Below are 26345 nucleotides of genomic sequence, written 5' to 3' on the forward strand. Positions count from 1 at the left end.
AACCTTCCTTTATGCCCTGACGTTCAAGGAGCTTTGCCTCTTCCCTTACCAATGCCTTCCACTGGATTTGGCATGAATTCTCAAGTACAGCTGTTACCAATAGTTCCCAATCTGTGGGTGTCACCCTGTTAAAGGTTGCCCATGAATGTAATAGCTGTTTTACGTATGGGCTATGGAGACCATATGAGACAACTGATTCTTTAATATTCTTAAGATCCTTCGGCTGTATAGGTTGCCATTCATAAACCATTCGTCCATGAGGGTGTTTCTTAGAAGCTGGCTTTTCTACCATGGTAGCTGGGTACACTAATGGTGTACGAGTAACAACCTTAGAAGAATAGTCACGATACCTGGGTGGAGTAGGTGCCTGGGATTGGAGTGATTCTGCTTCTGAGGCATCCCACTGATCTTTAAGCCTAGCAATGATATCCTTTTGAAAAGTTTCAATCTCCTTAATCATAAAAGATTCCAAGCACGTTAGTGAATCTGTAAATTGCTCTAACTGCTCATCTACACGTTTTTCTAGGTCTTTCATACGATCATCCTTAGACAGCATCTGGATGGCATGGAAACTGCCTTCTAGGTATTGGAGTCTAGATTCCAGGTCATGATTTGCTGATTTTGAGTCCTCAGCAATCGACCGTATGGACCTATGTAATCTGTCAGCCCTGTACTGTAAATTATCTTCCAAACATTCAAATCTAGACTCAAATTTCTGATCTGTTACCTTGGATGCTTCAATAACTGATTGAATGGCATTGTCCAATTCTTCAACCCTATGCTGGGTATTTTGCACCGTTGCGTCTAGTTGATGAGTAACATTGCCTATCTGAGTTTCTAGCTGGCTACAGATATTCTTTAGCTGGTCATGGTCTTCTGACAGCCTAGCCTCTAAGGCCTCAGACATGGAGGATCTCTCTGTGTTTATCTTATCATAAATATGCTGTATCTCATCAGACAGCTCTGTCTTTAGTGTATTGGACACAGAGCCAAGCTTATCATCCAATTTCTGTTCCACTTGCTGCACAATTGTGGTCTGACCTAATCTGTTTTCCAAAACCTCATTGCGTAAAGCTGTTATTTCCTGCAAGCAGGTGGTGAGGTTATTTCTGTCCCTGTTCCTGAGTCCTCTGGCTAGTAATACTATTTGTACCAGCAAGCTGACTGCCATGACAGCATATAGGCCAATAATTGGCAAATTAGCATCCTCCTCAAACAGTGAATTCACGTAATAAGCAAAAACATTACCAATTTTAGCAAATGATAAATATTCCGCCATGATTTTACCTGATTTCTACTCCAGATGCAGTAAATATATTTGACCAGCAGGTAGCACAGGCCTTCAGTTATTCCGAGGCATTTGGCAGCAGTCGTTCAGCAGTGGAGAGAGGTCACAAAAGCGGCTGCGCTTATCTTAGAGAGTATACGGCTTTTCAGCTTTGGCTTTCCCGTTCTGCGGCAAGGGGAAGCCTCTGCTGAAAGCCGAAACTTACTCACCTCTAGGCAGCTAGAAACTGGGTGGATGGCTCTGAGCAGCATAGCTGCCGTGGGTCAGCTGCTAGCCGGGAACGCCTGTGGAAAGAGGGTGCTTTCCGGGCCTAGGCGGCGGGCCCGATGGAACCCACAGCCTGTCCCAAATGGGGTGTGGGTTTCCAATATCCCGCTTCTGACAACCAGATATAGTAGGTAATTACCAATACGGAGTCAGGTAGAAATATAAGGGTATTTAATAGGGAAAAGCCTTACTTACAGAGAACCAGCCAGCCGGTGGTAGTCTGTACAGCAAGAAGCAAAGAGAGACCGAAACTGAAAACGCAGTCCCCCTACTCACTCTGACCACGCCCTCACAAGCCCTCAGGTACTCCTGTAGCCAGCCCCTAAGAAGGCGTGGCTACAGCTTCCCCTACAAGTGTTGGCCCTGGCAAGTCTTCCATGCTCCACTGGAAGGCCACACATCCAGGAATACATGAGCAGTGAAACTGAGCTTGATCAGTGGGGAAAAAGACGACATGCAGTTGTGTAAGTTGGGAAGAGGAGGTAAATATGATCATAACATACTATAACAGCCATAGATGCCCTGGCACTCACTCTGTGGCCCAGGCTGGCCTCAAATTCACAGACATTGACTTGCCTCTGCTTCCCGAGTGCTGGCATTAAAGGTGTGCACTACCATTGCCCTGCTAGGTTCTAGGTTTTGAATTGACTTGATGTTTCCTAATCTACCCTAAAATGATATGTATATTCACATATTCCATAAACCCATCACAAACCCTATAGTCTGGCTTATCTTAAACAGCAAATAACTCAACCTAGCAGGTAGGTCACATGAGCTCTGCATTCCACAATCTTAATTGTGGCTAAGAGTTTTTCCTGATTAGCATAATGAACTTCTCTATTAGAGAAAGCAAGCATTTTCACCTCCAGCAGACTGCTAAGAGGTGCACAGAAGTACTTTTAAAGGAAGTGAGATCTTTTGTCTGGGACCCATTGATTCATTTCAAGAGGGGCACAACCCACCCCAGATAAATAAACACAATTTCTTTAAGTTGCCTGGCAACCATCTTCCCTGGAATAAGAGAGGGGGCTAGCATACTTACAACTCTGGGTTTCTATTCATAGGACTAGATAGATGCACAGTAAAGGGGGATGCAAGTGTGAGACTTTGACTTCTGCTTTACCATCCTGAGGCGATAAGGCTTTGCTTGGTGGGACATATAGAGCCTCTTGGCAGGTGTGTTGTCTGCTGGTGTCAGATACTTTAAAGGACAATAAGAATTTAAAATGTGAGGTGAAATCCACTGTGAATCCTCCAATCTATAATCCACATGAAAGGAGGCCACAAAGGTCCTGATTCTACTCTGGTTTCCAGAATCCCAAGAAATAGCAGGTAATTGGGCTCAGTGGCAGTTGATTTCCCTTGCTCTTCTCAGGAATGAAATTCTACCTGGGAAACTGGAGGACTCAGAAGAGGGGAAAGCTCTATGTGAATTACTATAAAGTCATGAAAATTAAGGGTTATTTCAAGCTGGGTGGGGCAGGTTGGCATACAGAACTGCACCCCTCTACACTGCCTTGATTGTGTTCAAGGGCAAGCTTAAAGACAGAGTTGCTCCTGATAGTTGTCATTGGGAAACAGGGATGTGAGATACTTGTTCTGAGGAGCCTGCCATTACTGAATGAAAGGCTCATAGGGAAGACTTTGATAATTGTGGAAGCTATACTCCCAGTAACAGCAGGGATTCTCAAATATCTCCCTCTTTGTCTGCACTAGTAATCTGGGTTTGCTCATGAATGAGTGGTAGGGGTGACATGTTCTTTTTAAATTTGCTTCTGTGTGATATTAGGAAGCACTGTGATGTTAACATCAAAATAGCAGGATGTCACAAATCTGGTTATCATGCAGTTGTCTAACTAGAATTAATTTCCTCCACAGATTTCTCAGGATAAATATTGCCCAGGACAATACGAGCACGGTAAGTTCCCAGAAGCCTATGTAGGAAAACAGCTGAATGGGGACCTTGTTAAAGAAAAGGTACTCTCTAATATAGTGAAGGTAGGGTACTCACACATTGTCATTTTGCCTCTCCAGATTTCTGCTTTGCCAGGTCTCCTGGCTACATCCTTGCCCTGCTGCCCTTGAGCCATGCCTAGGGGCCACAAGAGTAAGGGCCGCTCTCGTGCCAAACGTCAAAATGTACGGGAGAAGAGTCAAAGTCTGCATGATGCTCAGCTCGCTGAAAAAGAGGAAGCAGAATCTTCTATTTATCAAGGGGAGTCTCCCAGCTCCCCTGATAACTGCATTCCCCGGGATACTGAGGGGGATGTAGCCTCCGTTTCTGATGATTCAAGTGTGCTCTTGACAGGTGCTGTAGGTGGTGAGGCTTCTGATTCAAATGCTGAGTCTTCTGTTATACAAGCTGAAAGACATTTAAGCACCTCCTTGATAGCCTCCACTATTCGCTCTGCACGCAGAGATCCTCTTAACAGGAGGGCAGGTGCATTGATGCAGTTTACACTGGAGAAGTTTAGGGCAAAGGAGCCCTTTACACAGGAAGACATGTTGAAAGTCATTAACAAGAAGTACAAAGAACACCTCGCTGAGATCATTAGAAGAATCTCTGTGCGCCTGGAGCTTGTGTTTGGCCTGGAGCTAAAGGAAGTTGATCCCAATTCTCAGTCATATATGCTTGTGGGCAAATTGGGTCTCTCCACCGAGGGAAGCCTGAGTGGCAACAGTGGGTTGCCCAAGACAGGGCTCCTGATGACCCTCCTGGCTGTGATATTCATGAATGGCAACAGTGCCACTGAAGAAGATGTCTGGGAATTCTTGAAAGTAGTGGGGGTATATCCTGGGCAAAATCATCCAATCTTTGGGGAACCCAAGAAATTCATAACAAAAGATCTAGTGGAGGAAAATTACCTCATATATGGCCGGCTGCCTGACACTGATCCCCCAACCAATGTATTCTTATGGGGTCCCAGAGCGCATACTGAAACCACCAAAATGAAAGTGCTGGAAGTTTTAGCTAAGATCAATGATGATGTTCCTAGTTCTTTTCCTAGTCTGTTTGAGGAGGCTCTGATTGATGAGGCTAATAGAGCAGCAAGGAGAGTTACAACTGTGCCTGGCAATGTCAATTCCAGGCCTCATCTCAGGTGAATAGTTCACAGCTCCTCCCACATCTAGGTGGCTTTGAGAGTTTTCCAGTCTGTTGAAGAGTAGCCAGCCTTCTATGTAGTAGAATGTATTATAAGTGAGAAATAACGAAGTTTGAATCTCATTGTCCTGCTATAATGAACAACTTAGATATTTTATTCTTTGTTATATTGCAAATGTTCTTTTAACCAAAGTTAATTGTCTCACAGTCTATGCTTCTTAACATTTTGTCTGACATGTTTATTGCTATTTGTCAGGTTTAAGATGAGTTTGATGCTTTTAAATAACTTAGTATAGCATAAATAAATACTTTTTAATACATCATAAGGTAGGATGGTTTCGGAAAAGTGATTTTTATATAACTGTGGTATCAATAAAGGTATAACAAAATAAAATGCTTATATCGTAGTTTGATGTATATTTTATCCTTTGTTTAGTGTGTTAATTGCAATAAATTTGGAATTAAGTTTACTCCAAGTATATGAGAAATTTATTTGTAATAATTGAAACATTTCACTCTTTTTAATACTTTGTTTTTACATGGATATTAATTAGGCATTTTCTCTGAATAATAGTCTCAATTCAATGCTTAATAGTACTAGAGGTGGTACAAGAAAATTTATTTACCAGTCACTCAAAAAATGATACCCTGGTAGCAAGGAGGTAAGATAGTATGTAAGCTACAAAGACCAAGACAAAAATATGAAGAATGAGGGTGGGAGTGTGTGTGCATGTGTATTATATATATATATATATATATATATATATATATATATATATATATCCCATGAATATGTGCCTATGCACACCTGAGGAATCCAGAGGAGAGCACTGAGTAGCCTGCTTTATCAAGGTCTATTACCTTGATATGGAGTTTCTTACTGAAGCTGGAGCCAAGATGATGGCCAATTTGCTTTAGGGGTCTTCCTGTCTCTGTCTTTATAGAACTGGGGGAACTGGCCCATATATGACCGTGTATAAACTTGTACATGGACGCCAAAAACCCAGATTCCTATGCATACACAGAAAGTATTCTTACCTGTTGAGCTACTTCCTAAGCCCTCTAAAATTTAATATAAATAATATTTTTTGGTTTTGTCCATTAAAATTCATTTGAATAATGTGAAGAGGAAAGTCTGAGACTGCAAAGATCCTCTGGAATGAAGACTGAGTGGCGGCACTGTATAGGGAGAGGACAATAATTTTAAGAAACTAGTTCTCCTCATTATCTCTCACATTCTCATATATCAACTAAGTATATGCTGTTTAGGAAATTCTGTGCTAGTACTGGCAATGCTCAGACAAAGATCAAACTTCATCCCATAGAATTTCAGAAGCAAGGAAATAAAATCTTATGAGAAGAATACTATGATGCCATATGGGCATTACAGAAAAATATGAATAGATAAAAGTAAGTGTAAAATTCCCAAGACAAGGCACTTTAGTAAACACCATGGTCTGTTATATGAGCCTATGAGACTGATGAACAGTATGTAGGCCTCCATATGATATATCAAAATATTGAAGAGAGGTTACTGAATGGAAAACTAATTTGTAAAGGAGGTTGTAAAATTAGACTTTAATATTATACACTACCTTGACATTTGGTGGAAACAGCAGGACCTCAAATGATATAAACATTTGTTTACTCTGTTTCAACCCACAAAAACACATGTACTGGCATTGCATAGGGTATGATGTTTCTCCTTGATTTGTATAATCTGACTTCTAGAGATCTTGCTTATTTATCATGTGTGACTAAGCGCATGTGTCCCTGAATTTCAAGTAATATAAGACTCTCCTGACTATGAGTATAACCAACATGCAAGTGATTAATTTCCATTTTATCTATATACTATCGACTGTTATGTGTTTAAATATCACATAATCCTATTATGGAAATTGCTCTCTAATACACATAGAGTAAACGGGTCATGAAAACAAATGATTAAGAAGAATGTTGGGGTCTGGGACAGTCCAGAAAGAATATGTATGCATATTAATCAGTGTGGGTATTGTGAAAGTACCACTTTGGCTTAAATAGAATAAATGTATTTATTTTTCTCCCAATTCTGTAAGCCAAAAGTCCAATATTAAGATGTCAGCAGATCCAATTTCCTGTGATGCCTCTGTCATCATCGTAAGTGGCATCTTCTTGCTGTCTATTCATAGGGCAGTCTCTATTCATGTGCACATCCTTGGTTTTTCCTTCTGTGTCCCAACACTTCAAATAAGGGCATCCCAGTACCGTTGTGTGAATGATTATCCAAATGCATCCTAATGGTTTAGCATTGATTTAAAATTCTCATCTCCAAATATGTCAAATTCTGACATGAATATTGCAGAGAAGGAATACAATAAATATTATAATTGGCCTGTGGATTATAGCATGGTTATCCTTTATTTAACAGCTAATATCCAGTTATAAGTGAATACATACCATGTTTATCTTTGTGGGTCTGGGTTGCCTTGCTCAGAAAGGCTAAGTAACAAAGAGGGCTCTGGTGACAGAGGGCTGCGGGAGACACATCTTTCTGGGAAGGGGGAATATATTTTTTAGCGGCCTGAGGGGGATACCGAATAGGTGAGATCAGGAGTGGGTGTGGGGAAAGGCGACTGGGATTGTGGACATGTAGGGCACAATGTGGAAATCTAATGCAGTGGAAAATTCCTGGATGGTTCAGAAACCTAGGGCAGAACAAAACACAACTGACACAAAAGGCAATGAAAGGATTCCTAATGATATTCTGCTATAGTCATAGATCAGTGCCTAGCCCAATTGTTACAGAGAGGCTTCCTCCACCAGCTTATGGGAGCATAAGCAGAGACCCAAGGCCAAACATTTGGCAGAACTTGGGGAATCCTGAGGAAGAGGTGGAGGAAGGATTGTAGGGACCAGATGGGTCAAGAACACCAGAAGAACACAGCCCAGAGAATCAACTAAGCAGGGCTCATAGGGTATCAGAGAGAATGAAGCAGCAACCACAGAGCCTGCATGGATCTGAGTTAGGCCCTCTGCATATATGTTGTGATTGTTTAACTTGAGGTTTTGTAGGACTTCTGTTTCAAAAGTAAATAAAAAACAAGCAAAACAAGATTCCTAAAACCCCAGTCCCTGCTACTGTTACATTAGCACTTAGTTTTCAACTCATGAGCTATGTGTGGTATCCTGCAATTTAAGATGTACATGAAGATAAGACTGGCTGAATGCAAGTTCAAAGCCCATCTAAGCTACAAAATAAGTTTACTATCAACCTGAGCAATTTCACCAGACACTATCTTAAACTAAAAATTTTAAAGCAAAATGCTAGGGAAGTTACTCAGTGATAGTGTGTTTTCCTGATTTGCACAAGTCCCTGGACATTACACCCCTGTATCACACACACACACACTCACACACACACAAGAAAAAATATACTACCACATATGAATTTTGAAAAAATGTAAATACTGAGTTCGTTAAAAATTTTAATAGTCTCAATTGTATGATAAATAACCAACACAGTCCTCAAGGTTCAGGGCTGAGGAGATGGATCATCAGTTAAAAACACTGATTTTTTTCAGAAAATCTGGATTCAATTTTCAGCAACCACAAGATAGCTCACAACCTTCTTTAACTTCAGTTACAGGGGTTCTGATGCCTTCTTCCGACCTCTACCAGCACCACACACACAGAGGTGGTGCACACACACACATACAAGTCCTCACATATATGCATAAAATACAAAATAAATTTTAAAATATTCTCAACATTCTTAAGGTATTAAATGTTAGAACAAGGACAGACTGTTGATCTGAATCCATCTAGGGGCTGTGCTATTCCACTCTTCCCACAGTAAAGCTGACCTTTTGGGGTTTTAAGCATTATTTTTACACGACCTATTTTGAACTTAATATCTTTTTATTGACATTCCTGTTTTTTCTTAATTTTTCCCTTAGTTGTAGAAGTTCGTGCAGAGAATCTCAAGGTGATGGGATAGATTTTGTATGTGGTGGTTCTGTAATTACATACAAAAATGCAATGCAAAATATAACTATTTCCTCAGCCTAGTATTCTTAAGATAGAGACATTTTTGAAAATCCAAATAGAAAAATATACTTCCCATTGGCCTTTTCCATGCAATCATATTGAAATATTTTTTTCATACAGTATATTCTGGTCATGCCTACCTTTCTTCCAACTCCTACCCGATATTCACCATCTAGTCACCCCCTCAACTCTCTCTCTCTCTCTCTCTCTCTCTCTCTCTCTCTCTCTCTCTCTCTTTCTCTCTTTCTCACAAACCAAGAAAACAAACAAATGTGAATTTTTTAAAAAAGCAAACACACACGCCCATAATAATACAAAACTCTAACCAGATGATTTATTATTTGTTTGTTTGTTTGTTTGTTTGTTTTCAAGAGAGGTTTTCTCTGTATTGCTTTGGAACCTGTCCTGGAACTTGCTCTTGTAGAACAGAGATCCACCTGCCTCTACCTCCCGAGTGCTGTGATTAAAACTGTGCGCCACCACTGCCCGGTTATGGATGATTTAAAAACAGGTTTTGTGCTCAAAATACAGGATTGGATCCATTGCCAGAGTAGAACATAAATGAGGGATTTTACTAATAAAAGGGGAAATTGGTAAGAACATGAATATATATATATATATATATTATATATATATATATATATATATATAATCACTTTGACAGATTGGAATGTACAAACACACGTGGCTTATTGCCTTTCCTGTACTAATCCAATACCTTGAAGGTGGAGTTGTACAGGCAGTCAATTAAAAGCTCCACGAGTATTAAATGCACAATCGTCTGAGACTGAGAAACTGCACACCCATGCCACAAGGGGCGCCAGAGAGGCGGGGCTTCCTGTCAGCCTCTCTTCGGGGGTCCTTTCCTTAGAGACAGCAGTGTTCTTGGCAGTGGCAGTTCGACGACTGTGAGGCTCTGAGGAGTGCTGTCCAAAGCCACTGACTGAAGAAAACCAGGAAATAAACGCCAGTCTCTGTCATTCAAGGTGAGAAGTTTCAGTGAGGTTGAGAAACAGTCTTCTCAGAGTCAAATTTCCCCTGATCTTGAACCCGTGCCCTTTGCTGTCAGTTTTAGACTTCCTGTTGCCACCAACCTTCCGCGTGTTCTCGTAAAGTCCCACCTTGAAGCCGAGAATCATCATACCTCAGTCTGGGCTACAGGCCCCTTGTTGCCAGACTTGGTCCACTTTAGAATAAAGCACTCCACCTCTATTTGCACAGTTTACCTCCCTCTCGCTTCCATCTCTTCCCTGTCCAGCTACAGCGCTACAGTAACAGCACCCCCCTCCCCCGGCGCGCGCATGTGGAACTTCCCGGCTTTTCTCTCAGTTGTGCGCCATTTCAAAAGACAGTCTACACTCAAAAGCAAACAGCCTATGTACTGGAAGCCCTAGTTTTTTGTTTGTTTTTGTTGTTGTTGTTGTTGTTGTTGTTTTTTGTTTTTGTTTTTGTTTTTCGAGACAGGGTTTCTCTGTGTAGCTTTGGAGCCTATCCTGGCACTCGCTCTGGAGACCAGGCTGGCCTCGAACTCATAGAGATCCGCCTGCCTCTGCCTCCTGAGTGCTGGGATTGAAGGCGTGCGACACCAATGCTAGTTTTATTTTCAGTCTTGTCCACTATCAAAATACAGCCAAGGCCCACAAAGTATGACCTGACTGCCAGTCTCTGTGAACTGTAAAGAAGAATCCCTCAGGAAACTGTGCCCTTTCTAAAAGCTTTCCTCAGACTCAGAGGTGTACTTCCATCTCAAAGACTAGACATTGTTCCCTATTTTAGCCACTGCAGAAGATACCTACCCTTACTTCCTTACCTCAGTGCATATATATATATATATATATATTATATATATATATATATATATATATATATATATATATATATATATATGTTTGTTTGCATACTAGGCTAGTCTACGTATGCAAACAAAAAGGCGTGTGCCACTACCACCCGGCTGTCATCACCGTTTTTTATGTTGGTATTTTTAAAATAATTATATTTTTATAACTATAATATCATTCCTTTTATCATTTCCTCCCCCTTCTTTGTCCTCTTTCCAAATCCTTCCATGTACCTACCAAGCTCTCTTTTAAATCCATGGTCTCCTTTTCTTTAATTGTTGTTGCTGGTGGTTGTGGTGATGGTATAGGTGGCAGTGCTGTTGCTGTTGGTAGTAGTGGTGTGTGTGTGTGTGTGTGTGTGTGTGTGTGTGTGTGTGTGTGTTAATAAATAAAAAAGACAACTAGATCAGTTCTATAATGTTGCATGCAGGCATGTTTTCAGGGTTGACGATAGTCCAAACATAAGCTGGACAAGGAAGATACCAATAGGCGTGCTAATGTGGAGGGAGGAAAGTTCATGAGACTTCAACCCTAGACAACAACTACAGTCAGTGACCACCATTTTAATTTTGTGTGTGTGTGTGTGTTGCTGGTCTTATTGTTTTCTTTTTTGTTGATTTCTTCTCTATCGATAATTTTGACTTCTTTTTTTTCTATTTTCAAAAATTTAAATTAGAAACAAGATTGTTTTACATGTCAGTCCCAGTTCCCTCTCACATTTTAATTTGTGTCTGTTCAGTTTGTATAAAAGTTTTCTCTCCCTCCCCTATCACGCATACCCTTGTTCTTAGTCTCTGTTACTTTCAGAGAAGGACTCACATCACATCTCAGGAAGCTGGATCATATGTGCAGTAGTGGAACACCCCAGAAAAAATTCTCTTAACAATTTGGAATAGCCATGAGAAGAATTCTGCAATTGATATATGCTCTTTATGCCTTTTGGAGCTCAAAAGTGGCACAGCCAATAAAAATGTGGAGCCACATTTTAGTAGAGGAAAGAAGCCTACAATAACAATAGAAAATGCAGAAAAACCTAGGCAGAGATACTTCCATGTAGGAGTCTGAGAAGGGCAAGCATAGGTGTCCCACAGACATGTGCCCTCTATTCCTATTCAATTGGAGACCTGAGGCTCTTGTCTTGAGAGGAAAAGATCCTTATATGTTCAAAAGAGGCAATACCATGTTTTGTAGGAAATTTCGAGAGGAACTTAGAGTGAGTTCTGAGGGAATTATTCATCCCACTATAGTTAAGAGTTTCACAGCTTGCCCCTGCCATCAATCCTTGGGGGGACAAGCAGGGCTATTGTATTAATTACTGACAGAATAGTCTTAAGAGAAATGACATTCTTAGGATGAATGGATGGTTCCTTTAATCAGATAAGTATTCCAAGAATGGTCAGAAGTCAGATAAGGACTCCATGGGAGGAATCAGGTTACTTCTCCCCTGCTAGGAGCCTAGATTTTCTGTGCAGTAGTAATGGGTCAGGCCTCCATTTAATCCCATTTTATGTGGCTGTAGCTGAAATAGTGGTAAGGGATTTTTGTTAGAGGAGATGGCTTAATTTGTCTACAAGGAAATTTAAAACATATCTGAGGAGAACAAATACAAGAGTATCACAGGGAGACAATTGTCAAGTAGTACAGGACAGGATTAGGATTTCTAAAAATTTGCATGTAGATTCTCACTGGAAACTGAGAGGCTCCCCACAACTGCAAGGAGCTAGAAGGCATGAATGCCAGCCTGCTGCATCCAGCTAATCCCAACATAGGCAGGACTGATAGGTTGTAACCTGAGCTTACTCTGCTTCTTCTTTAGGGAGTAGGCAGTTGAGAACAGAAGGCCAGTAGGTTTCTAAAGCACTGTATTCATGGAAACCTGCAGTTACAAACAGGTTTTTCTCTCTCTGGTTAAAGTGTTCATATCATCATCTTCTGCTTCTTACAAGTGTTTTCATCAGCAGCACCCTTTCAACATATTCTGTTCTTGTCCCTAGTCAGAGTCATCATGCCTCGAGGTCAGAGGAGTAAGCTCTTTGCCTGGGAGAAACGCCACCAGACCCAAGATGAGGCTCGGGCTTATAGAGGTAGACGTGCTTGGGAAATACCAGAGGAAACACCAGAAGCAGCAGAAGAGTTCTCTGCTGCTTCCCAGAGCCAGCCTGGGGCTGAGTCTTCCACCACTCCCGAGGCTCCTCAGAAAGCAACACCATCTGCCTCGACTCCTCTGAGTGTTTCTTCCTCTGAATCATATGAAAGTTCCAGTGAGGAAAGTGAGAAATTCGAGGAAAGGGAATGCCCTTTTGAGGGCAAGACCTGCGGCATCATTCTGCACTGTGATCTGATAGACAGAAAGGTGATGATCCTCCTACGGTACCTGCTCCACAACTACAATTTGAAGCAGCTTACTACCAAGGAAGAAATGCTGAAGGTTGTCACCAAGAAGTATGAGAAAGACTTCCCTGAGATCCTCAGGAAAACCTCTGAGAAGCTTGAGGAAATCTTTGCTGTGGAAGTGAGGGAAGTCAACTCCAGTGAGCCCTCATACAATCTCATCAGCAAGCTGAAGCTTCCCAACAATGGGAGGATTCGTGCTGGCAAAGGCCTACCAAAGACTGGTTTCCTGATGAGTATCTTGGGTATCATCTTCATTAAAGGCAATTGTGCCAGTGAGGAAGAAATCTGGGAAATCCTGAAGAAGAGGCAGATCTATCCAGGGAAGAAGCACCGTGTCTTTGGTGAGCCCCGGAAGCTCTTGACCGAGTATTTGGTGAAGCTGAAGTACCTGGAGTACCGACAGGTGGCCAACAGTGATCCTCCACGCTATGAGTTCCTGTGGGGTCCCCAAGCCCATGCTGAAATAAGCAAGATGAAAGTCCTGGAGTTCTTGGCCAAGATAAACAAAACAACACCTAGTGTCATCTCTGCCCTTTATGAAGAAGCTTTGAAAGAAGAACAAGAACGAGCAGAAGCCAGAGATCAAGATGATTCTGATGCCACTGACCAAGCTAGTAAAGATTCTCCAGTAAAATTACCAGCAAATTCTACCATTCCTTTTGATGCTTGAAGTTTTCCTGTTATCCAGATAAGGAAATAAAGCATCCCCCAAATAATTTTCTTGAAAATATTAAATAATCTTAGAGTCAGTAGGTCAGTACACTCAGGAATAGCAGGGGACTAAAACATGGTAAAGTCTGGATTTCTTTAATTGCTTTCATTATGTAGTTTGGTAAAGTTAAATGCAATAAATGTAGTGAAATATTTTTGCCTGACTTGTAAAAAAGTAAATAAAATAAAATGTTTAAGAATTAGACTTTGTGCTTATTTACTGTTATTGAACAAATCTATTTTAAGTATATTGTCTCCATAGGTCCATGAAAGTATTAGAAAAGTAAGATAATACTCTAGCCTATAATTTTAGAAATTTTGATCCAATTTCTGCAGTTTTTCCAGTAAGACTGAGTTTCTCCTTTGTGACTTAAGGTAAATTTAAAAAGGAGTAAGAATGGTGTTTCTTATGAAAGCAATCCAGTTGAAATTCATTGAGCAAGGCATGTAGAAATGTCAAACTCCTCAAACTTGGAAAACAGATACAATTTTCATTCATTGGTCATGTAGATGGTGGACTATCTGGACTTTAAAAATAATGAATAAATGCCATTCTGTTAGATGGTATACCTTATAGTTGATGAGGAAAATCCTATAAGTCTACGCTAGCAGCTCAGAAAATATATACTGTGGTTTGGGGTGGTGTGGAGGTGTATCACCTTAATTGTAATTTATTTTTTCCAGTTCCAGGTGCAGAAAAATGTGAGGTCAAGGAGACAACTGACGCAGTTCCTAAAAATGCTATCTTTATAAGACTTTGAGGAAGTAAAAGGACTGGGCAGTAAGGGATGGACAAAGGTAAAGGACAAGTGAAGAAAGGGAAGGAGGGAAGAATAAAATAAGGATGGAAGGAGTCAGACAGCCAGGTAGAGAAGTAGTAAGAACAGAAAGACCAGCAGTGAAAGCAGAGCATAAGACCAAGAGTGAGGAAAAATTCTACTTTTCCTTGTTTTAGTGTAGCTAACATCTAAATGGGGAGGGCTCTCTCACTTATCCTAAATGGAATGTCTCCATCAAACCCCTCCTTAACGGCTCAGGAATCTATGAGAGAGAGGAAGCAAAATAATTGTATGATCCAGAGGTGGTGGTTGACTCCAAGGAAACTGTCTTCCAGACACAACTGGAAAGATACACATATGGACTCACAGAGTGTTGCAGAATCCTGATGGTGTCCCTTGAGGGTGGGGGAAAGTAGGCACAACACCAAAGACACAGGCTTTGGGAACAAGTTGAAACAACAATCTCGGTTTATTCCAGGAAGGGGGTAAGCCTTATATACTCTGCAACCCTGTCCCAGAGGAGGGGATCCACTGAACTGGCCTCTGCTGAGGTGACATGGTCGCTGTCTACAGTTCCATATAATGTCTCATCAGATTTGGCTGTTGTTTTCAAGGCCATCTGGCATACTCAGGCTGGTTGTCAAGAAATGCCTACTGCAAATGATCTAGGCCAGCTGTCACGTCCATTGAGGCTTAGTTATCCCACAACAGAGACTGTGGCAGCATGCTTAAGTCTCACACAGGTTCAAGTCAGGTTTCTAGAAATGAGAGGGTGAAGTGGATATGGGTCACACCGTTAATTAAAAAAAAAGCTATTTTCAATCGATTCCAATTGGGAAAGGGAAAATCAGTTTTCTCCAATAGAGTGTCACTGGGAATATCAACCATTCTCCCAGCAGGCCTCATGCCCAGGACCTTATCACAAATTCTAAGACCTTAAAATGTAGTCATCAGCTAAACACTGAGCTGAACTCTGGAATCCAGTTGCAGAGAGGGAGGAGTCACGAGCAAAGGGGTCAAGACCAGAATGGAGAAACCCACAGGGACAGCTGACCTGAACAAGGGGGAGCTCATGGTCCCCAGACTGATAGCTGGGAAACCAGCATAGGACCAATCCAGACCCCATGAACAAGGAAGTCAGTTTGGAAGTATGGAAAATCTATGGGGCCTCTGGTAGTGGATCACTATTTACCCCTAGTACACAAATGAACTTTGGGAGCCGTCTCCACATAAGAGGGATACTCTCTCAGCCTAGACACACGGGAGAGGGTCTAGGCCCTGCTCCAAACAATACAACAGACTTTAAGATCCCCCATGGAAGGCTTCACCCTCCCTCAGAAGCAGAAAGGAGTTAGGATGGCAGGTAGGGGGACAGGGGAGGAGGGAAGGAGAGGGAGAGTGTCTGGGATTGATATGTAAAAGAAGCTTGCTTCTAATAATAATAAAAACATGTAAAAATATGTAGTCATATAGGACAGGCCACCCACACTCAAATTAGTGCTGCTATGTTGAAATTTCACATGGTTGTACTCATTGCTTTTGCACTGTTTTTATGAGACCATTTTATATGCTCTAATACCTTCATGATAGAGAATGACATGTACTATATATAAATAGATGTAACCAATATAATTACAATAATTTTTCAAAGACTGGGTGTTATTTTCCAGCTGTGTACTCCAACTAGATAGTACCTACGCCAGACTCCCTTGCTGGATGTTGAGTTTGTAGTTTTCTTTGTAAGACTGGTAGGTAGAACAATAAGGCCAAAGCTCTGGTATACATTTGTTTGGTGCACTCGTTCATTCCTCCTACTTGAAGAGACCCTCTGCTTCCAGTTCAGTTTTTTCTCTCTCACTATTCTAAAAGGGCTCTCAGACAACAAAATGTTACTAGTCGTCAAAATAGTGAAAACAATTGAATAGATTAAAAATTAGATATTGGCCCTAGGCTTTGTTTTCCTAGGTTCATGGTGCCTGAAAAGCAACATGACATGGGCTGCTATTCTGCCCACCTCCAGGTCTTTGCAAAGTACAGCATCCTTCCCCAGGTTCTTCACAGGATGCACTTCTTCCCCTTTTGGAGCCTAAACTGTGGGGTAGCTCTTACTGCATCCTTCTCTGATGGTTACATTCTGGAGTGGATAACCTCTGCCACACAACCCTGAGAGAACACTCCAGCTCCATGGCAGTGTCTTCATTGCCATGAATTTCTGTCTTCTTCAAATTCTACTTTATACACATGACATATTAGAAATGTCCTTTCTCTCTTTCTTACACCTTATACCTCATTCTTTTTCTTTTCTCTATGACTTTTCAAGCATTTCATTTTTACCAGATAGCTTAAATAGTTTGTGGGTAGATTTTATATTTGTAAATAAAATTGAGAAGTTTTGTTTGTGACTTTTTTGGGAGTGTGTGGGGGGGGATCCAGAACAGGAGAGATCTTTACTTTTGAGATTCTAGTGTGCTGCACTAGTTTTGTTTTATTCCATATACTCTAAATACAGTTAATAAAAGGTACCAATATTTCTGGCTTTAGGGAAATGTTCTTCAATATTGGTCTGCAAATACTAGAATTTTAAGCAACAATAGAAATAATGACTTCTATTTCATGACATTAACATTTAGACAACATTTTAATTTTATCTTACAATTTACAGAATTTTGTCCGTAGTCCCACCAAGTAATCCAAGTTTGCCTAGAAGTAGAAATTCTTGTCCTTCTGTGACCAAAGGGCTGGTATCACATGTTCTTTGGTGGGAAGAGCCATTTTATCTTTGAGAACCCAGAAGCTAATTAGCAAAGATTTGATGCCAATATCCACCTGGTGACGGCCAAGTATCTGGTGTGATCCTTCAGGCTATGAATCCCTACAAAGTCTGAGAACTTAAACAGAAACAAACAAGATTAATATCCAGGATGCTTTCACCTAGGATTAGTAATACCATACCTTTTGTGTTCCGTAATACCTTATGAGGAAATTATTAGTAATTAGGCAGAAGGAATAGCAAAGAGAGCTACAAATTGGCCTGGTGTTTCTAACAATTCTAGCTTTCATCCCACAGCCATGTCCAGCAGCTCATTCTTTATCAAGTTGGGGTAGCATGCGGTACAGTTTTCACTTCCTGTTTGGAAGAACATACAGTATTCTCAGCAGTGGAGACTTTAGTGGATTGAGGATAAAAATGAATGTGTCCTCTTTCTTTTCTATTTAAATTAGCAACCTTTTTAGTGTTTGTACGTTTAAGTGAAGAGTTACATTGCTTCAAATAATCTTCTCACATAAACTACTGTACAGTTTTACCTGGGCGTTGGTGGCAAGCACCTTTAATCCCAGCACTTAGGAGGCAAAGGCAGGTGGATCTCTGTGAGTTCGAGACCAGCCTTGTCTACAAGAGTTAGTTCCAGGACAGGCACCAAAACAATACAGAGAAACCCTGTCTAGAAAAAAAAAAAATCAGCATGCAGGTGTTGGTGTCACGCATGCCTTTAATTCCAGCGCTTGGGAGGCAGAGGCAAGCTGATTTCTGTAGGATTGAGGCCAGCCTGGTGTACTGAGTGAGTTCCAGGACAGCCAGGACTGTTTCACAGAGAAACCTTGTCTAGAAAAAAAAAATTCGTCAGATGTCGGAAAAAGACCTCGTTGCCGTATTGTCACGGCCTAAGGGTGTGCTCGCAGGGCAGATATTACAACTGGCTTTGCAGCCAAGCTAGGCACGCAGGGCGAGTGGATGGTGCAGTCAAGTCAGGAGGCACCAGAGTCCCTCTGGAAGCGTGAGCCATGAGCTTTCTGAACAACTTCAGCAGTGCAGCAGGTAGAGTCGGCCAAGGTCTTCTGGCTGTGGGTTACTGGGTCCTGTTCTTGTACCAAGCAAGCTCGGCCTTCCCCTATGCCCATCGTTTCCTGCTCCAGGCCTGGCTATGGGCCTTATGGTCTTCTGGCGTAGCCTAGTCAGGGAGTGCATGCACCCATGTGGGGTGGGGGTGGGGTGGTGCTGAGTCTGGAGCTAGAAGAGAATGCAAACCTGGGCTTTGCTGGAGTCTTTCAGAGGTACCAAGAGGGAGCTGCTGCCAGTACCTTCGTGGCTATAGAGTTCACCACTTTGGCAGACTACCTGCCTCTGCTGCATGCTGTAGCTCTCAAACCACTAGGCTGTGCTGCAATGTTTTACCTGGTTGCGGAAGCATCAGATTTCTATATTCCTGTTTCTGAAACGCCTAAACACAAGATCCACTCATCTGGTGGCCCACTGCAGATAACAGTGCAGATGGTGCCAAAAATGCTTTCTCCTCTGGTTAAAAATTAGGCTCCCAAAGCATTTATAGTTTCCTTAAAGCTGGAAACTGGCCCTGCCATCATAATAAATCATGCTCAGAATGCCTTGGAAGTTTATCAGCATCATGTAGTGGTGGCCAATACCCTCCAATCAATACAATCCTTTGTGGTTATTGTAACCAGACACTCAGAAACCAAGTTACTGCTGTCAGAGGATGAAACAGCTAAAGCATAGTGATAGAAAAGATAGAAGACCTTCAGTCACAACATACAGCTTTTAAATGTGACAAAAACGAAGGAAATAATTGTCTAGCATCAAAAACCAGGGCTCAGCTGACAGGAAGTAAAATGAATCCTTGGCTAAGGAAAATATAACGAGGAAATGGTATCCAGGCAAATAACTCATGGTATTTTATTTCTGACTGAACCACCTGACAGACTCATCTTGATTTGTAAATTGAACAAGAACTGTTTTTCACTTGTCATAAAGCTGACTGTGGGATTGTGTGTTCTGCAGAAGAGACATAGGGTACAGAAGCTGAATGTCAGCTTCCTGTACAATAGAAGGATCATGGATGCATGAATGGTTGTGCTCTGAAGATCAAGTATTTATCAAGTGCCTCCCATGTGTCAGGGCCTGTGTGAGCTGTGAAGGTTTAAAAGATGAGTAACTATGTCTCATTTGGGAACTGGATGTAAAAAAAACAACTGGATGTATGTGCACACAAACTGGCAAATGGAGAGGGTGTGTTTTGTTGTTGTTGTTGTTTTAAGATTTAGTTATTTTTATTTTATATGTTTGAGCATTTCTGCCTGAATATATATCTGTGCACCATGGGAATGCAGTACCTTTGGAGGCTAGAAGAGGGAGTCAGATTCTCTGAACTCGAGTTGCAGAGGTTGTGAGCCTCCATGTGGGTGCTAGGAATCAAACCTGGGTCAATACACTTTACTAAAACATGAATAAAGCAGGCACTTCCCTAAAGATGGACTGAAGATAACAAATCTTACTGCATTTAATTTTTGCCTTTTTCCTAGATATATTCCACATTTAAGAACAACTTTTCAAATATTTCAGATCTGTTCTCCAAGCTTTCCACTTGGGGTCTGGCAAGAACTAAATGGATGCTTCTGACCTGAGGAACATGTTACAGTGTGGTAGAGTGAGGGGCTCAGTTAGCCAGCTGGGCCTTCTATTAGCCCTTGAGTTAATCTCAGGTTACCTATCTACAGTGTAGGGATAAAGCAATGCTGGAGGTCGAGCATTAGTCCTGTGTCTGGCACTTTACAGTCAGTAAGTTGGTACAGTCACTGTTTTTCTTAGGGGACCAGGCTGAGATCATTGACCAATGAGTCTCTGAGAAGTTCTCATTCTCCTGTTTTGGAGTAAGAGTGTATGCCTAGTGCAGAAAAGTCCAGTAAATGATCCATAAGATAGTCCTGGATACAGCTGAGGGGGGATGCCATCATTAACTTACGAAGAAGTAGGTAGTGTTTCACATAAATATTTGATTTACAGACTGGTGGTGAAAATGATAGTGCAGGCTTTGGGAATGATCCATAGCGCTGCAAAATCCTGGCTTATAGTATAAGTCATGGAATTGGGAAGAGTAACCTGAAGTCCTCTGAGAAGGCAGTTCGGTGGGTTTCAGTTATGATATAAACAGCCATGACAAGATGAGTGGGGGAACCCTAATCAGGATACATTATGTGAGAAATTGTAATGAAAGGAAATAAAGAAGAAACAATAAGTAAAAGAAAATTTAAAAATAGTTTTAAAATAGAACAATTGTGCAATAATATTTATTACATATTTCTTAATATGGATTCTATTTACTTATATAATATGTTATATGCATACATATACACACTATAAATATTCCAATATCACTTGAAATTACAGCTTAGCAGATGTGCTCCACAGATGAAAAATACCTGCATATTTCTCAAGTTCACTAGCATGCAATTAACAAACCTGGACTAAATTTCTACTCTGGGTTTAGCATAGCTTTTGAGAGTTCTCACTCCACATAGGGTTGAAAAATCATGAGTTCTTACTCCACACAGGATAGTACATCTGAATTTTGTGATTGTTTATGAGTTGAAATAAGCTTAATAAGTACTTGTCTGTGGTATACAATCTTCCAGTGCTCCAAGCCCAAGGTGGACTCTATATTTTATAATACATTTTTCTCACCACTCCTAATACTACAAGATAAATGAGAATACATGCCCCATTCTTTTGGAAATACACATCCAGAATAATAAAAATTCTGAATAAATGTATGTTTGTGACCACAATAACATTCAGTTGCAAAAATATCTTCTAGATATACAATGCCAGATAACATGAAACTATCAATAGCTCTCAAAGTCATTTTGTTCTACCTTTTCTCTGTGTAAAGGAAACTCATACATTGTAAAATTTCATAATAAGATACAGCTAGTGAGAGAAGCAAATAAAATGGTGTGTTTTATATCTGACAGGACAAATGTCCTAAGTTTGCTTTACAGTACAATTTCTTCCATTGAGTCTGGAACCAGTAGCCACTATCTTTAAGAATTGCAATAGTGGACCAGATCAATTGTTTGTAAAGGGGGTGTGACATTTCTTATCAGACTTTAATTAAATGGAAATGAGGCATGATGATGAAGAGCCCATAAGTGTGGCTCTATAAGTAAATGTCCTAGAACATAGGAACAATTGATGTCTACTCCCAGACCTAGAGTCCTCCAGCCAGATTTACAAAAGAAGGTGGACATTAATTTTTCAACACACATAATAACTAAATCATGAATCTTAACATGTTGTATTGAATTTCATGTTAGATCATCAAATGCTGATATGTCCAGACATTCCCACAAAAATAGCTAACCAGATGTTCCAGAAAAAGGTACCATATGAGTAGCACCCTAATTTCTCCCTTGTTCCTTTTGTATGAGGATAAGAATCTCAATATCAGTAGAGGTAAAAGTCCCGCCTTATAGTGCAAAAGTCAAAGTAAAAAAAAAAAAAAAAGAAAGAAATTGGGTAAGGACTTAAAGAGCCACCAACATCAAAAGAACTCTCATAGAATTCAGCCCCTGCTATCATTCCTTAGAAAAAATGTCCAAATGCTCATGGGTAGATATGGTTGCTGACATAGGAGATTCAAGAAAGCTGCTGACCTTGGTCTGAGAGTGGCCTTAGGTTGATGTACAATGTTCAGCTATGATTTTCAGAAAATGTGGGTGCCTAGAGTGAGATAAACAGTGTACTCAGACAAAATGGATTATGCAGTGCCTATAAGATCCAGTCACAACAGGGAAAAAATCTCAGGGAGAAGTGTCTCTACCTTTCTTATGAGAGTAGTCTTGAACAGGTGAGGGCTTTATGATCATTAGAGCAGACACACTGAAAACAGAAACCTTGCTCCTAAAAGGAGTCAAATAAATGACTATGAGGATGATAGTGTGGACCTAAAAAAGAAGTTGGTGTTAGCTATTGGTGCTACCCACTGACAAACTAGAGACCATTGGCATAATGAATTTTACTCAATATTTTATGGCCTCTCAAAGAGGTCAAGTGTTTGGTCTAAGAGAAAAGCATCTCCAGGTGGTTGTGGCACACACTTTTAATCCCAGCACATGGGAAGCAGAGGCAGGTGGATCTCTGTGAGTTGGAGGCCAGCCTGGTCTATGAAGCTACACAGAGATACCCTGTCTCAAAAAAATCAACAACAAAGAGGAAAGCATCTTTAACTTTATTTAAACCTGTGGTGTGTGTGTGTGTGTGGGGTTATATGTATTCGGGTGCACATATACATGCAGATGCACATGTATGTTTGTATATGTGTATTTGGAGAACCAAGGTTAACATAAAGAGACTTCTTCCATCATTTCCGACCTTATTCACTAAAGCTAGGTGTATTCTTTACTTTCCAATTCCTGTGATAAAAGACTATGACCAAGGCAAATTGTAGAATGAAGGGTCTATTTGGGCTTATGGCTCCAGAGGGATAAGAGTAGAGTGATCATGCATCAGGTAAGCAGGCTGGCTCTGGAACTGCAAGATGGGACCTCATAGCTTAAATTTCAAACACAAATCAAATAAAACTAGGAATGGTCCAATGACATACTTCATCCAGTATACCTCTTCCTAAACCTAACCAAACATTGTCCTCAACTAGAGATCATATATTCAAACATCTGTACCTATAGAGAATATTCTCATTCAAACTACAAGACAAGGTTTCACAGTTGATCCCAGGACTTTTAAGTATTGCCTATTTGGATAGTCAACATGCTCAAAGAATTACTTGTCTCTACTTTCCAAGATCAAGATTTACATAAATGGTGCCCTATCTACCTGACATTTAATCAGATCCTAGAAATCCAAATTCAGGTCCTCATAATTGTGTGGCAAGTACATTAATCACTGAAACATCTCCCCAGTCCAGGACTAGCATCATTTTACTATGAAGAATTCCATATCATTCCAAGAGTCAACAGGAAGAGACTAATGTCCTAAGGCACAACTAAAATCAAAGACTTCATAGGATCCATTCCTCACTCAGCTATACTTTACCACAGGCTGCTATGTTTACACAAGGTAATGTTTAATTCTCCCCACTGGTATCAGGGAACAGCACAAGGATCTAGGCCTTGAAATCTTGGGAATGTTTACTATGTGGACCCTAAATGGGGAGTTCTGTGAACATTCAACTAAGAATAAAGAGAAACTGATAATGCCTTCCCCTTTCAACCCAAGGATGATCCAGATAGGTGTTGCTTCATGTATATTCCATTCATTTCTAACACTGACAGATACAGACCACTAAAGGGAAACTTGGACACTGAATAAAGAGAAAAAGGAGATGCTAGTTCCAGAAAGTCCTGTGTCTTGCCTCTATGCTAGATAGAATAATAGATAAGCAACTATTACCAGATGTGACTCATTCTGACTCACATGTCTGTAGATTCAGGACACTGAGGGTCTTAGTTTGAAACTGAATGGCTCAGCACATGGTATAACTATATTGTTCCAGGCACGAGGGGAAGAATCCTCAGAAAAAAGTGGATCATAAGGCCCATAACAGTGAGATAGTACATAATTCTTCAAAAAAAGAGCTTTGATGTGAAGGATCATAATAAGCCAAGTGACTGATGAGCATAGGTCCCTACAATGAGTCTCAAAGAGTATCCTGGCACATGACCTGTGAGGGCAATTTATCCTGAAGTCTCAATTTTTCTACCACAGATTTGTCTAAGGAGACTACAGGCAGGTATGGCCAAATAAAATTGTCTCCCCTTCCCTCAATGCAATTTCAGAAAGTTATATGCCCTCTTATAAGAAGATATTCTCAAGTCAAAGGAAAAAAAAGGCCACAGACGTTCACTGGAGTCAAAATGAGGACATGGAATGGATACTCAGAGTATCAGATATAATAGCATTCAGATGTATATTTTCATCAAAACTCAGGTGGTTAACAACTTTCATTATGGCTTATGGGTGCAGGAGTAGTTACAGAGATTTGTCTGTTCATAAACAATTGATTAAAGTAGTAATGTGTCTTGTATGTGCCCATCTCTCCATGAGGTATACTAACTTGTAAGCAGACACTAACTATCATGAAGAAAGTGTTTCCTACAGCTCCTTAGTCTCCCACTCTGCAGGGCCTTAAGCCAATAAATGTTTATAGTTCACAAATCACAGGGGTGTTCTATTATATCAATTGAAACAACTAAAGCAACACCTTTCAGTGTATTCCCACAGTGGGACTACAAACATTTTTATTCCAAATTTGTTTCCATCATTTGGAGATCCAGGGTAGGGATGACAGGCAGGCTTCCTCAGTTTATTTTAAAACAGGTTAATTTCATAGAGTGAAAAGGAAGCCATGAAAGTACAGAGGTTTGTATTCCACTACTTATAGGAAGGCAGGATTACAACTCTGAATGAGAATCAAATAATCCTGTGACAGAGGGTCCCAGATTTTCATTCCTGAGAGCTCTACTGTTTTTTCCCAGCTGTATGTATTTCCAGTGTCCTTTGAAAGTAAGTTTTCTGGCAATAGTTGACACGATGATTGTGAATATAAACTGGTGGGACCTCTTCCTCTCCAGGACACAGTAATTCATAAACGCAGTTTCTGTTGTCGCTTGAGTATGCCCAAGACAAAGGTGAAATGATGTAACCTAAGATTCATTCTATCCCTATAGCAGACCTTTTGGAAAATACATAAACACTATGGGTATCTAGAGCAGGACTCTCATAGAAACCTACATACTAAGTGTCAGTTAAAACCATGGAATCTACCTTAGATATTTATAAAGTATTAATCTCCATTCAAGATCCTGTGTGGGCATGTTCCTACCTGCTGTCTCTGCGCACATATCAGCATCAGAAAAGGAAGCTTGGTGCCCATTATAAATGCTGCTTGACCTCACACGTGCTTAGGCCATAGCAGATGAGCAAGATGTTTTATCCTCATTTATGTTTTAGGGGCAGATCTTAGAGATCCTCTGCTGTTCACAGGCCCAATAAGTTTCACAGAACTTTGATTCATAACTACTGTTATTTCAGATATTTCAAGTGCAGCATCTGATGAAGAGGCCATGAGTTCAGAAAAGAAAATATCAGGTACGTTTCAAGCAGCACCTTCCATTCAGAGCTCAAGTAGAGGCTCTGTTGTCAAGAATGAAGTAATTTCTTTTGGAATTATATAAAATGAAAGAGCACCTTTAAAAGTAGCATTACTAAAAGTTGTCACCAAAAATGTATAAAACCATTTCTCATATTCTAAGAACAACTTATGAGCACATGGGCATGATCTTTGGCCTTGAATTGAAGAAAGTTGATAGCTGTGACCAATCTGATACTGTGGAGAGTAAAAATTTGAACCTCCACAATAATGAGTGTTGGGGTATACTAACAAAAGATTGCCGAAGATCTTGTGTTGCTCCCAGGTACAGTCTCTCATCAGTGAAAGCTATACCACAGAAAATATCTGAAACCTTTTGAATCATATTTCAATATTTTCTTGGATACCAATACCCTACATCAAGAGTTGGAAATTTCTTCAGGATAGACATGAAGTAGCAAAAGTCCTCAGAACCCAGGTAGCTACCCATTGTCTTCCATGTTATGAGTTCTTGTGGGGTCCCATGCTTATGCTTTTATCAGTATGATGCAATGTCAATGGAATTGCCTAATGCCCAAGATAACATCACAATTTCAGTCACTTTTATTTACCGTGACAGAAGACTTAATACAAGCATCTTTAAAGAGTCAGAATTAGTTTGTGATCAAAGTTTCAGGACTATCAGTGAGTGTTATCATTAAAAGGAAGCATATGACTTGCTTTGTCCCGCTGGAAAATGTCTGTTTTTCCTGTTCCATAATTCCATACAAACCTTCTAACATCTACATCATGATTGTCAGGAAGACATATCTTGGAACTAAATTACTGATATTCTCCAAGAATCACAGAGAGGCCTTAGCATTGGCTTAAGCCTTTCCCATAGAAAATCACAGAACATGGACATCTGCTCCATCAGGAAAGAAGCAATGAAATAACATGTCTTTTTTCCCATTCATTTATTTAGCTCATAAATAAAGTCATGCACAATTATGATACAGATTACAGTATGTTCACAATGGCATGGCTAAATTAAAC

At 40.5% G+C, this 26345-nt stretch overlaps 2 protein-coding genes and 1 pseudogene across 2 annotated transcripts; all 3 read left to right on the top strand.

The window, feature by feature from the left end:
- Positions 1-3643: 3643 nt before the first annotated feature.
- On the top strand, positions 3644-4660 carry LOC100761801 (melanoma-associated antigen B4). Its single transcript, XM_027432677.1, has one exon. It carries the CDS (start codon positions 3644-3646, stop codon positions 4658-4660), a length of 1017 nt encoding a protein of 338 aa, XP_027288478.1.
- Positions 4661-12530: 7870 nt separating this feature from the next.
- Positions 12531-15185, top strand: LOC100762092 (melanoma-associated antigen B3). Its single transcript, XM_027432678.1, has 2 exons — positions 12531-13506; positions 14920-15185. The coding sequence occupies exons 1-2, from the start codon at positions 12531-12533 to the stop codon at positions 15183-15185; spliced, it is 1242 nt and encodes a 413-aa protein (XP_027288479.1).
- A 2850-nt stretch (positions 15186-18035) lies between these two features.
- On the top strand, positions 18036-18752 carry LOC100762390 (annotated as a pseudogene).
- Positions 18753-26345: the final 7593 nt, after the last annotated feature.

Source organism: Cricetulus griseus, chromosome X, assembly GCF_003668045.3.
Source record: "Cricetulus griseus strain 17A/GY chromosome X, alternate assembly CriGri-PICRH-1.0, whole genome shotgun sequence".
Lineage (NCBI taxonomy): Eukaryota > Metazoa > Chordata > Mammalia > Rodentia > Cricetidae > Cricetulus > Cricetulus griseus.